This window comes from Neovison vison, chromosome 7 (assembly GCF_020171115.1).
Source record: "Neovison vison isolate M4711 chromosome 7, ASM_NN_V1, whole genome shotgun sequence".
Lineage (NCBI taxonomy): Eukaryota > Metazoa > Chordata > Mammalia > Carnivora > Mustelidae > Neogale > Neogale vison.
Window position 1 is genome coordinate 40137735 of NC_058097.1, and position 14004 is coordinate 40151738.

The 14004-nt window shown below is 48.6% G+C and overlaps 2 protein-coding genes across 4 annotated transcripts in view; one reads left to right on the top strand and one right to left on the bottom strand.

Moving 5' to 3' along the window:
* Positions 1 to 5903, bottom strand: part of ANKRD27 (ankyrin repeat domain 27) — a 51305-nt gene extending 45402 nt beyond the window's left edge. For all 3 annotated transcript variants that reach the window (XM_044256254.1, XM_044256253.1, XM_044256255.1), the window contains exon 1: positions 5790 to 5903. The gene's annotated coding sequence lies outside the window, so the exon portion shown is untranslated. The remainder of the gene's footprint in view (positions 1 to 5789) is intronic.
* A 1068-nt stretch (positions 5904 to 6971) lies between these two features.
* LOC122913810 (regulator of G protein signaling 9 binding protein) lies at positions 6972 to 7685 on the top strand. The gene has a single exon (XM_044260435.1). It carries the CDS (start codon positions 6972 to 6974, stop codon positions 7683 to 7685), a length of 714 nt encoding a protein of 237 aa, XP_044116370.1.
* Positions 7686 to 14004: the final 6319 nt, after the last annotated feature.

The following is a 14004-nucleotide window of genomic DNA, read 5'->3' on the forward strand; positions in this document are numbered from 1 at the left end:
AGGCTCCCCACTGAGCAGAGAGCCTTATGCAGGGCTCAATCCCAGGACCCCGGGATCATGACCCAAGCTGAAAGCAGAGGCCTCAACCCACTGAGCCACCCAGGTGCCCCAATAAATAAAATCTTTAAAAAAAAAAAAATGACAGAAGCAACTGACATTATGGAAAACTCTGCCAGATACTATTGACTGCCAAACATTCTGAGCTTGGGCCTGAGACCTCTTCTTATAAAAGAGAAAATTCGATGGGGCACCTCAGTGCTACAGTCAGTTAAGCATCTGCCTCTTGGCTTCAGATCAAGTCCTGATCTCAGCATCGTGAGATCTACAGAGTCTGTTTGAGTTTTCTTTCTTCCTCTTCCCCTGCTCCTTCCCCCTACTCCTGCGTGCACACGCTCACGCGCTCTTTCTCTCTCTCTCTCAAATAAATAAATAAAAATTTTTCAAAGAGAAAATTAGCAAGTACCAAAGAGCATCAAGTAAACTTATCCTTGACACAATCAGATAAATGAAATACGAATAAAAAACTGAATTACTTTCTTATTATGTAACAATAGTCCAACATGCCTTCTTGGGAAAATGCCAGGACAACACATATAAGTAAGTACATTATGAATTCTGTTACGGCTAATGATAAAAAACAGCCACTATTCGAGATCATCTTTGGTTCAGGTACCGTGATAACTTCTATTCACCCCCATCCCACCTTAATATTCATGATAACTGCAGGCAACCAACTACAACCAGTGCTCACAATAACTATAGATATCATGAGCCTCGTGTTTTGCAGATGAAGAAACTGAGGCTCAGCTGGCCCACTTGAGGTTGTTACACAGATGTCAGAATTTATTCTAACATCTGCCTCTCTAACCACTACACCCGCTGTGTAAAATAACTATGCCTGGATTAAGGGTTATTTCATAAGCCACAGATGCCCAGATTCCGTATTTCATTTCCCCCAAAGGAAAAGTCACCATGACAGATAGCCCCATGGGCCCTACATTGAATTCCCTGGGTCTCGTCCAGGCAGAACTGTCTGTGCCGCAGGCCCTCCTGGGGACTGCCTGAAGAAGGCCCCTGAGCTCCTTGTAAAACCTCTTAGGGGAAGAGCCAAGCATGAAAAAGGCTACATATAGTCTCTCCCTGGACCCCAGAGACAGCTCTGCAACAATTCAGGTATCTGACTTGTTGAATTCAATTATTACTAGAGCCCAAATAATCCTTCTATGAGGCCCTAACCAGAACAAGTGGATAATGTGATTTTGCTGGGGACAGAGTCCCAAGAAAACAAAATTGTTTCTGGTTTCTGACACAATCGGTTCTATATGACAGACTGCAAAACTAAAGACACCTTGGACAGAGATCACAGGAGAGACAGGAGGCCATACAGTCAGAATGAAGCTGGGAAGGGGCCCTCCTGCTGCTCCTCAGACAAGATGCCGGCAGTCCAACAACTCTATACCCAAGACGGAGGTGACAAGGACAGGCTCTGTTGCAGGAAGTAACAACCTAGCTGGGAGGCAAGGAATGTGCATTCACAGAGTAAAACCAATCCAGAGCGGTGCTGGCACAGGTCAGGACTGGGGACGGGAGCAGCAGGGAAGGAAGGTAAGATGGAGAGCAGAGAAGGCAGGAACAGAAAACCCAGGAATAAAAGATTTTTTTTAATTGATGAGAAGATGAATCCAGGGGAGGAAGAGGAATGCAAATAGTCTGGTCAGAGAGGGACAGCAGGGTGAGGGGAGGCCCCTGAATGCCACATCAAAACATTAAGTTAAAATGCATGAAACACACAAGACTTGAAGCAAGCACTGCTTGTGAATGGGATAGAGCCCGCTGGGTTTCAGCCCCGACTCGTCTGTTTTCTCTAGGACTTCATTCCTCCTGGTTGCCAATGACTGAACCCTTCGTCCAGGAGTGAGGATTCAAAGAGCACTGTCCAATGCTCTTTTCAACCTTTTTGTTCCGGTGGTTAAAACATATAAGAATCCAATACAGGGACGCCTGGGTGGCGCAGTTGGTTGGACGACTGCCTTCGGCTCAGGGCGTGATCCTGGAGTCCCGGGATCGAGTCCCACATCAGGCTCCCAGCTCCATGGGGAGTCTGCTTCACTCTCTGACCTTCTCCTCGCTCATGCTCTCTCTCACACTCTCTCTCTCCCAAATAAATAAATAAAATCTTTAAAAAAAAAAAAAAAAGAATCCAATACAATCAGGTACTCAAGGTCAGAATGAAATTCTTACATGGGGGTAAATACTTAACACAGGTTAACACCCTCACAAGTTTTACTTGCAAGAATTCGTTTTATATTTTAAAATAACACACAGGGGCGCCTGGGCGGCTCAGTGGGTTAAGCCTCTGCCTTCGGCTCAGGTCATGATCTCGGGGTCCTGGGATCAAGCCACACATTGGGCTCTCAGAGAGTCTGCTTCCACCTCTCTCTCTGCCTCCCTCTATACCTACTTGTGATCTCTCTCTGTCAAATAAATAATTAAAAAAAAAAATAAAATAAAATAACATGCCAAGTAAACTGACTGTTCCTTATTAAATGGGAAAGAGGAGTGAATCCTCTTATAAAACGCCTTTAAAAAAAAATTCCACCCCTGCCTAAGCACAAATGATAGGATGATTTACCGCAAATCCAGCAAAATTAATCTGAGATACCAAATACCCTGAACATGAGTTATCTGAGCTTAACTCCTACAAACAGGAGAGCCAGGCAAGGTCTCAAACTAGCACCGGACATTTCAAGAGGATGGTGTGCACACTTGTGGTTTTGTGGTCTACAACCGTCCCACCAGCCCAGATGAGGCTGGGAGGTCAGGTGTCCCCATCTGGTGACAGTGTGCAGCCTGGCTCAGCAGAATCCAGCACAGGAATGTCTTGTGCCTTCTAGAGATAAACTCCCAGCTGAAATCTCACTGCTGTGGCTGCTTCCACCCTTTGGTGAGGGCGCTCACCAAAGACCCACACGAGACTTACTGCTGCATCCAAAAAGATGCACACTGCATCCAAAAAGATGAGCATTATTCTCCAAAGAGTTTAATTTGTGATGCAAAAGGAAAAGGCATTATCTTTGTTTCATAGCAAATGGAAGCAAATGGATGATGTAATATATGATGTTATAGTCACTTATGTCCTTCTGGCCTGTACTGTCTATGGATTCTATCCATATTTTTCTCAAAAGCTTTTCTTCAAAGCATCCAGTCTGTGCCTGGCTACGTGGCTCACTGTTGGCATGCTGTTTAACTGTTCGTCCACTGAATAACATGATAGTGGGGTGTCAGGAAGCTCAAGCTCCCAGGGAGACATCATCTCTCAAAGAAGCTGGAAATCCAGGGGAGGGTGAAGGGCCGGCCCTAGGTAGCCATGCTGGCACGGGCAAAAAAGCCAGAAACAAACGATACTCAGAGCTGGCTAAACACAGTGACAGCTGGAATGTGGAGAGTCACACAGGGAGAGAGGCCTCAGAGCTGGAAGAGGGGTGTGACCACTAAGGGAGCAGGAAGAGTCTGGAGGAGCACAACCACCCCTGGATTTGGGTCTGAATCCTTTCTAGGTCTATCTTCACCTGGTCACATTCCTCTGCTCCTCTAGGAAAGAATCAAGTTACCCACCGGACACCAACCTAATCCTGGCAATTCATAAACAAAGGGAGGGCCCCACAGAGACACTAATAGTGCACAGACGTGTGAATAACAAAGACCCAGTAGTTGCCCTCCTGAGGCCAAGCCAGTCCAAGAGCCACAAGAAGACACACCAAGACCTTGCCCCCAGGCCCTATGCAGACAGACTGTTGGCTCTCCCACTGAAGCTGCCTAGCAGGGCGATTTCCCGGTGGCAAGCCGGAGTGAAGAAAGCTCACCCACGGGATCTGCTCAACATCAGAGCCTCAGCTGCTCTCCTCCACGGAGGCTAGACACAAGCATCTGTCCCTTCTCCCATCCTGCGCTTCTCCTTCAGAGGCCTCTGCCCCCCTGATCTTACTGGGACTGGTCCACAGGAAAGACGACAAAGCGATCTTTCCAACACTAAGGTCTACTGTGGGGCAGCAGTCCCCCTTATGCTCAGTTTTGCTTTACAGTTTCATTTCTCTATGGTCAACTGGGGTCTGGAACAGATGGTCCTCCTCCTGACACTGAGTCAGGAAGTCAATAGCAGCTAACATTATATGACAATACCTATATCGGTCACCTCACTTCGTCTCCTCACCGAGGCACTGAATCATCTCACATCATCACAAGAAAGGTGAGTACAGCACAGTAAGATATTCTGAGAGAGAGAGACCACATTTATTTAACTTTTATCACACTATATTGTCAATAATGGTTCTATTTTTTTATTTTGTTTATCTCTTACTCCACCTACTTCAGATATTAAACATCACAGGTACGCAGGTATAGGGGGTACGGAGTATAGGGTTTGGTACTACCTGAGGATTCCAGCATCCACTGGGGGTCTTGGAGCACATTCCCCATGGACTAAAGGGTGGGCTACTATATTCTTCCAGGACTTCCCCTCCACTCCCTACTAGATGAACTCTCAGTTTCTCTTCCTGGCATTAAGGGACTCTCACTCTGGCCTTACACCCATCTCTGTAGCTTCATATCCCTCCGCTGTCCTTAAAGCTCCCCCAAAGAAATGGGTTCTCCCTCCTTCTATCCATTTTCTCTTGAAAACTACTCTTTCCCGTTTAAGGCCCCCATCTGGTCAGTGGGTGGCGAAGACCCTCCACCACGGAGAATGGCCAAGGCCTGGAACATCCAAAACCTCGCCCCAAATAGCCCCAAATCTGTAGATTAAAGGACAGAGCACAAAGTGAGATGCAGCCCTGGGGCCCAGCGCTCTGGATCTTCTGAAACGCCTCAATACCATGCCCCGGAAGGTGAACTCAAACGCTAATATCCCACTAAGACCCCCTGCTCTTCTCTGGGGCTGGTGGGAGAGTGAGCTAATCAAAATAGGAGCCTCTGCCCATGAATCCCATAAACCTGGAAACCCCCAGCTCGAATGCAAATTAGTAGACCCTCCAATCTCACCAGCCCCTCCTCCCCTGAATGTCCTAAATCCTCAATGAAGACGCGTCATTTGCTCCGTGGCCCAGCACCGGTGCTAGTGCCCAAGTCCCTAACATCTCCAGGGTCCATGCCTAGCTCGCCCACCTTGGGCAGTCTATGTTCAACGAAAAGAACTGAACAGACCCAGAGTCCGGAATATCTGTTGGTGCTTAAGTTTTACTGGAGTAATTTTTACCCAGCAGGAGACCGGCGCTTCAAGAGGCTGGCAGGCAGGGATTCCCTCCTCCCTCCCCTGCGCCTTCACCACCCCCAGGAACCACATGGACTTAGGCTCCGGACCCTCACCCACATCCTCCCCCTCCAGCGGCCCCGCCAGGCGGTCCGCAAACCCACCGAGGCCACTCAGCTCTTGAACGACTGCCCCACCCACTGCCTGCAAGTCCGAGCTCCCAGGACCCCGCATCCTCTGGCCGGTCCGGTAGTCGCGGGGGTCAGAGGGCACATTCTTTGCTACCCCGCACTCCAGGGGCAAAGAGAGCCCGGCGGACGACGGGACCCGCAAAGCGGTGATCCAGCCAGGGAGGAGCTAGGGTCTAAGGGTGCCGCCCAGGGGCAGCCAGCCCAGCCTTGGGGGCGCCGCGGGGAGCTGGCCGCGGAGAGGAAAGAGCCCCTCCCCCTTCCAGTTCCCGGGCCCCGCCCGGCCTCTAGGCCCCGAGGCGCAGCCGTCCCAAGAGAAGGGAGGCGCGGGATGAGACAGGAGAAAGGACACTTACTTTAAAAGGCTACATAATTTCACTCCCTGGCCTCTTCGGAGCCCCGGCGACGCCTCGCGTACCCCGGACTCGGACCTCGGTGCCCACCACCCAAGCACAGCGGTTCTGCTCCACCGCCCACCTCTTTACTCCGCCGTTGGGCGGAGCCGCACCTGGTCAGCCCAATGAGCGGCCGTCCTTATCCAGAGTGACGTGTGCGCAGAGCAATCATTGAGTCCGCCCAGCCGGGGTGGGGTTCAGGCGGCTCACAGTGCTTCCTACTCAGCCCTGAGTCGCCGACTGCGCGTGCCCGGAACGGGAGGGGGCGGGGCCGAAGGTGATCTGACACTAGAGGTGGGGTCCAAGCTTGGTCCGGGGAAAGTGGGTTGGATCCTGATGGCGAGATCCGGGAGCCGTCCCGCCCTGCGAACTGCCCCTTACTGCTAGCGTTGGAGGACGGAGGTGCCCAGTCCTACGAGGCACACCACTCCGTCGCTGGCAGGGTCTGGGAGTTAGGGTCCCTGAGTTCGAATTCCCTCACTTACTTGGACGTCGCGTGACCTAGCCCCCCCTTTTTTTAATCTGGGCCTCAGTTTCCCAGTCTTTACGATACCTTAGTGTTGGAACTGCCGAGCCCTAGTATTCCCGAACTGTAACGGGGAGAGGAGAAGGGGGAGATGGGGGAATCCACACGTGACCTCCCCGAGCGGGGCCCCGCCCATCCACTGTCTAAGGGATGGAAGCGCCCTCGGAGGACGGGAGGGGGTGGGCGGATCCTAAGAAACCCGACCCCGCAGCCCTTGGCAGCGGCTAAGGCGGAGCGCGCGGCTGGTCGGCCGGCTAGCCCTGGCGACGGCACTGGAGAAGGATGGGGACCACAACCCGGGCTTCGCAGAGAGCTCCTTGGAGGCGAGGGCGGTGCAGAGACTAGGCGTGTGACTCCGAGCAAATCGGGGGAGGATGGATGAAGGGATGGGAGATAGCTAACTGGGCTGTCTCTCTGCGTCCGGTCCGCAGAGGCGCACGTCGCTGGTCTCCAGAGGCTTCGTCGACAAGATCGGCAGCGCTGAGCCAGTCTCGGGCCATGAGGAGCGCACAGGCCGCTCGGCCGCGAGCCGTCGTCGGGGCTGGCAGCGTCCCGCTGCGCTGAGGGCGTGGAACGGAGAGGGGCGCGGGGGCCGGGCTGCGCCAGAGCGCACAGCCATGGCGAGGGAGGAGTGCAAGGCACTGCTGGACGCTCTCAACAAGGCGACCGCATGCTACCACCACCTGGTGCTGACCGTGGGCGGCTCGGCGGACTCGCAGAGTCTGCGTGAGGAACTGCAGAAGACGCGCCAGAAGGCGCAGGAGCTGGCGGTGGCCACCCGCACCCAGCTGACGGCCGCGCTGCGCGACCGGGGCCTGGGCGCCGAGGAGCGCGCCGAGTTCGAGCGCCTCTGGGTGGCCTTCTCCGGCTGCCTGGACCTGCTGGAAGCCGACATGCGACGCGCACTGGCCCTGGGCACTGCGTTCCCGCTGCACGCGCCGCGGCGGCCGCTGGTGCGCACAGGCGTGGCGGGCGACTCGGCGGGCGTAGCAGCGCGCGCCCTGAGCGTCCGCAGCTTGCGGCACGAGGCGGAGGGCAACTTCGACGTGGACGACCTGAGCCAGCTGGAGCGCGAGATCCTTCAGGTGAGCGAGATGATCCAAGAAATGGAGATGAAGGTCAACGTGCCCCGCTGGACGGTGCAGGCCCGGCAAACGGCGGGCGCCGAGCTCCTGTCCAGCGCCAGCGTACGTGTCTCCTCCGTGGGCGCCGTGTCCGTCCAGGAGCGCACGGGGCCCTGCGACCCGAACAAGGCCCTGGCCGCCACTGTTTTCAGCGCCGTGCTGCTGGCGGCTGTGGCCCTGGCAGTCTGCGTGGCGAAGCTGAGCTGACCGACACACGACTTTTTCCTGCCACTACCGCTCCCTCCCGGGAGACATCACTCGGGAACGACGGCAATCGCCTGGACCCTGGACTGGAGATGGGAGTGGGATTTGGCACGTTTAAGGGAAGGGGTTCTAAAACCCCGTGTGTGTGTGTTTCAAGCACACATCTGCTTAGGCAGAACATGGTTTCCTCTTGCTGACCCGGGAGGAGTTAATTTTGCGCGGGCATCCAGGGCATTACCGCTAATGTATGCAGCAGCTTTATCCCCTATTAATAGAAAACCGTCCCACGGTGACCCCAGATTCCTCCGAGTTAATGGGTGACCACGTGTGCTGCTGGGGCGTGTTTACACGGAGTCTGAGTTTGGTGCCCAGACCCCTACCAGCGATTCCCACTCTCTGCGTGGGTTAGTTTGAAAGGGGGGTGAGGTGAAATGAAGTTGGGCCGGTGGAGTTGTTTTGCTGTGTGGGTGGTGATTTGGTTTCCTGGACAAAACTAAGAAGATGTAAGCAGGTTATATTACCTTAATCCTCTGGGGCCTAAGCTTAGGATAGCATGCAAAGTGAAGTCCGTGCAAAGTGCTTTCTCTATGGCACACCATTGAGCTTCTTGGCAGAGTTCATCAATTAGTTACCAAAAGCAGCTAGAAGACATTTCAGTTTGGGGTTCGGTGACCTTCCCCGCAAGTGCTGACCCTACTTAGGAAACCAGACATTGAAACTGCCCCCACTTGCCTATTGTAAGGGACTCTTCCTGGTCAGTCTGGAAGGCGCGCAAGCTTTGGGAAGGACATAATGCTATTCAAACAGGCACTTTCTCCTTTGCAGGGGCTCATGTTTGTTCCAGAACTAGACCAGAGTTTTAGATCCTTCTTGGGGGGAGGGCTGCAGAATCCTCTTTGGAGCCGTTAATCCTTTCTATCCCTTGGAATTTGCCTGCTGGCCAGTAGGAGAGCTGGCTTTGGAGGAAGCCACACAGCTCCCTGACCCTCACACTGACCCCTGAGAGGGTAAACCTCACTGCTGCATGCCGTGGGACCGGATTAGCCCCGGAACTGGGTTAGAAGGCAACAGCTTCCACTTGGAAATTTCAGCGGCGTTTTAGAAACAAGAATCATTGAGGAAGAAAAACCATATAACCATATGTTGCCCTATCAAAGCCGGTTTCTTATAGAGGACATTTGGCCACGAAGTCATACGTGCCAATGAGTCAAACACAGTGGTCTTTACTTACACCCTTAAGTTAATAAATATACATCTATTATGAAAATAGATCTTGAAGGCAGGAGGTCATAACATAAACTAGTGGAACCACGGTGTACATAACAGAGGTTGGGTGACCCCTGCTTCTGTTGCTCAGTGAGTAAAGAAGGTGGAAACCCCTGGGTCCCAGGCTGAGCAGTGCCACCACCGGCCGCCTGTTTTGCAAAGAGAACATAGCTGGGGAAATAATGCTGAGAAAACACATTTACCTGTCAAAAGGTAATTTCGAGGCACCTAGATTGCTCAGATAGTTCGGTGCCTGCCTTCAGCTCATGTCATGATCCCGGGTCCCTGGGATCAAGTCCCCCACTGGGTGGGCTCCCTGCTCAGTGGCGAATCTCCTTCTCCCTCTCTCTCTGTCTGTCATGAATAAATAAAATCTCAAAAAAAGGGGGGGGGGTAATTTGGAATAAAACCCAGAGACTTTGGCTGAAAATGACAAGGTATTTTTTTTTTTTCATTTTTACCCTAAAAGTGGGAAAGAAGACCAGGAGGAAGGAAATGACAGTCTCACAAAGGGAGCTCGGAGGGCAAATAGGAGGGGTGCAGCCATGGTGCCCAGTCCTGAGGTCCACCCTTCTAGCCCAGCTCGCTTCCCTCCTCCTCAGCACACAGATTACAGTACCTCAGGGTGAAAATATGGGATCTCCGTGTATGTCTGTGATAATGGTCTTAAAACACCCACAAGGGCTTAAGCCGATTAAAAGTTTTATGACCTTAACTAATAAAAGAAACACCTTCTGCCTCATCTGAATAGGAACCACTTCAAATTCTTTTGCACCAGCCTGCTCAGGGTAACTTCAGAAATGACATAAAATTTTTCGAACTCCCCTCATGCCTTCATTCCCCTCCCATAAACATCGCAATACATTCCCTTTCCCAAATCTCAGTTTTCCCAGTAGAGAGGAGGCTGGGCATTTTGTGACCCAATGTTGGAAACTGTCCTTTAACACCACGCCCTAATTACACTCTCTTGTTTCTAATACAGTGACTCTTCTGTTCTTATCAAGTTGTTTTGGTTCATAATGACAACAAAAAATCGTTCAGCAGAATCTACTGAAAAAAGCCCATGAGGTGTTGTATAATCCACAGAGAGCAGTTGGGACAAATGTCTTTGTTGTCACCCTTTCCACCCACTTGGCAGACCCTTGGGTATTTAATTGTATGTGGAATCAGATGTGTACCTAATTCGAGTCTTCTGGTCACTGAAATTAGGGGTAAAAGGTTGCACATGCACATAGGGGCGCCTGGGTGGTTCAGTTGCTTAAATGTCTGCCTTCAGCTCAGGTTGTGATCCTGGGGCCCTGGGCTTGAGCCCCACATCGGGCTCTGCTCAAGGGGGAACCTGCTTTCCTCTCTCTCTCTCTCTGCCTGCTTCTCTGCCTACTTGTGATATCTCTCTCTCTCTCTCTCTCTGTCTCTCAGTCAAATAAATAAAATCTTTTTTAAAAAATGTTGCACCCACACACAAAAAAAAGCTGAATTACAATGAACTATTTATCCTGTGGACCTGTTAACCTAAAGAACCCTGTGTTTGAAAGTTTTAAGCATTAGGACTATTTGGTATTATTCAGAGTTCTAACATTTCCTACTAGAACTTTCGCTATGTGATGCAAGAAGAATCAGCTTCTGCTTGAGCAGTAGGCTGTTGTCACTATATCTCTCTGCTCTCATTCCTATGTATATAATTCAAGACATTGCTTTCTGATAGAAGCCTGATTCCATTTAGGTGTTTAATATCAAAGTCATTAATTTTCTAAAAACATTCAGTATGATTTTATACCATGATACAAGTACAGGGAAATTTTTCAAGATATTTAGCACAGGATATATATGATGAGGTCAAAGTTAGAGTCTATGGCCAAAAAAAAAAAATCTAGTTTCCCATATTAAAGATACAAGTTAAAGGATAGATCTTTATATCTGAAATTAAATGCTATGATAAATACCTGTAAAGAGAAAATAACCCTGACTTCCCTTTTGGGAAAACGGTACTATTTTATCTGATTTGGAGAAGACAAGCAATTGGAGCGTCAAGGCAATTACGGAAACTTTTAACTATTGCTAGTAATGGAAAAAAAAAATGAAACACTAATGCTTGTAGGAGAGAAAAAAAATGCCTGGCAAATTCATTTTTTGTGTGCTTGAAGAACTTAATGCTTTTAAAAGCTGCAAAGGAAAGATTTTTGATAAGGAAAATTAGAGCATAACCTTCATGGTTTACTTAAGGTTTACAGTAAGCTACATAAGAGACGTGTGATGTCAAATGACAAGTCGTTTTGGTTTAAGAGTGTTTTGGTTTGCGTGAGGATCCTGGTGATGCTGCATGGTCTGTTTCTACCTGCACATTGGTACATTTTTAGCTACTCAGTTGCATTTCAGAGATAGCTCTCCCTTCTGTAATGAATGCTTGCTTGTTAAGGGTGTGAGCTAGTTGTTGAGAGCCTGTGTGTTAGCCTGAGAAGTAAAGAATGTAAGACTCGCCTCTGTCTTCCTGTGGGGAGTGCCTCCTCCCTCAAGGCCAGATCAGCTGTTGATGGACAGGCCTCTTTATCCAAGTACCTCAGAGAAGTCATTGACCTTCCTGTGCCTGGGTTCCCTCCATGGTGAAATAGGGAGGGAACCCTGACCAATGGACCCAAAGGTCCCTTCCAGAGTTTAAAACATTTAGTAGAAAGCAGTTACATATCAAAATGAAATGTTACAGTTGGATGGTTATTATCTAAGATTCCATATAAATTTAAAAAATCAGAATGAACTGAGCTTACTGTGATATTAGTCCATATCAGAATTAGTGGATGGACTTAAAAGCAAATTTGTATAAATGCTATTTATTTACAGTACTTAAATTAGATTAGGAATTTAAATTCAGACTATAAGTCTGAATCCAAGAAAGCCTACTATTGATTAAACAGTTGGTTTTACCCGGCAATCGGGCTACCTAAACTAATTCTGGGAAATTATAGATGTGAAACTCTCACTTATCACGGAGGCTGGGAAAATCCTATTCTGTGAGTAACCTGGAGCCCTCAGAACCATGACCGCATTGGCTGCCTGCTATCAGGAAAACATGAGCATGACATGGGTGGTTTTGTATGTGGCATCAGATCCAAAGTGGAATTAAAGGCTTCATGTCAACTGTTCATCTACCTGAAATTGTTTATTAAATAAAAGAATTGGGGCGCCTGGGTGGCTCAGTGGGTTAAAGCCTCTGCCTTCTGCTCAGGTCATGATCCCAGAGTCCTGGGATCGAGCCCCGAATCGGACTCTCTGCTTGGCAGGGAGCCTGCTTCCTCCTCTCTCTCTCTCTGCCTGTGTCTCTGCCTACTTGTGATCTCTGTCAAATAAATAAATAAAATCTTTTAAAAAATCAATCAATCAATCAAAAGTAACATGCAACGTTTATAACTTAGTTGGAAAAGACGCCCTCAACAAATTCAGCTATTGACTCTTGTGATTTAAAAATACATATATTCCTAATCTACTTTATGCCCATTTGAAGTGAAGTGAAGGTCCTGATCAACATTGTTACCCTTCACAGATTTCATTACATAAAGAGATATTCAGAAATTCTCCAGGATTATGAATCCCCAAGTGCTTCTTTTTTTTTTTTAAAGATTTTATTTATTTATTTGACAGAGAGAGATGACAAGTAGGCAGAGAGGCAGGCAGAGAGAGAGAGAGGAGGAAACAGGCTCTCTGTTGAGCAGAGAGGGACTCAATCCCAGGACCCTGAGACCATGACCTGAGCCGAAGGCAGCGGCTTAACCCACTGAGCCACCCAGGCGCCCCCCAAGTGCTTCTGTACAGTATGATTATACTTGTCTTGTAATGCAGGAGGGAACCGGGAAGGGCAGTAGGTCTCCACATGAGCGATCTCTGGCTGTGGTCAACACAGATCAAAGTCACATTCAAATAGTATTCCTCAGTATTAAAAACTGACTGAAGGTGCAGGAACTGACCATATGCTGCAGCCCTGTGTCCCCAGGGACAAGATGGAGTTCTCAAAAAGCATTCTTTTCATTTACTTATTTTTATCTCATTCTTACAGGGGAGTCTGGGTGTTTTCATTGTAGTACTATGAGATCTTGGGCACCCTTGTCTGTTGGTGTTTATAACCTTAGGCTAATATGACAAAGGTAAACAAGCCAAATGACAGCTCCCATTGGCAAAATGATTTTGAAGAGTCCTTTTAATATGCTGTTGCCAGAAAGCAAAGTTGAATGTCCCCTGCCTGAATGGATTGTTAGGCATATAGAGATCTACAAGGAAATATACAGAAATGAAAATATTTATGAAGGTGGGGGAATTATGAATTTTTTTTCAATAATTCAATGTTATATTGTTTTTACAATATAACAATAAAATTCTAAATGCTTTTATCATCCAGAAAATATTAGTGTTATTAAAATATAAATTTTAACAGTTAGGGTCCCAAAGCATAATGAGAAACAATTTCAGAACCTTCTCACCTAAAAGCAAAGCAAAACAGTTTTGGAATAATCCTACCCCAGGGAATCGGAAGTTTTGAAATTTAGTATCAAGACACTGTAGCCTTGAGGTTAAGAGCACTAAGTATGGAATAAGGTACTACACGGGAGTTCAGATGTGATCACGCTGAAGACCTTCAATGTCTCTGACCTCAACGTCTTTATCTTTGCAATGGTGTGAAGGTATACTTCATAAGGATATTGAGATAAGACTTTTTCCAGGCACAGGGCTCAATAAATGTTGGCTGCCACAGTTGTTATTTATCAAACTACTTTATAAGTCCCAACATTGGATAATTAGAGAAAAGAAACCATATGAAACCATTTACCCCATTAACTTAGGTAAAATCTGTCAAAAACCAATTTGAAGGTCAAAATTAGATACACTTGTCAAAATGACAGAAGGTCCCCCAATAATGGGTCCGAGATCAAAGGAGTGAGACTGATACAAAGCGAAGGTCAAGCAAAGCTTTATTTCGCGCCAAGCATCGAGAATCAAACCGACTGGCCCGGGCAGTCTCTTACAAAGAGGCAACCCCTCCCTGCCTTACAGACTAACTTTTATAGAGCAA

Bases quoted from the DNA above. Each gene is read 5' to 3' on its own strand.
- LOC122913810 (XM_044260435.1), top strand. From the start codon at position 6,972: ATGGCGAGGGAGGAGTGCAAGGCACTGCTGGACGCTCTCAACAAGGCG.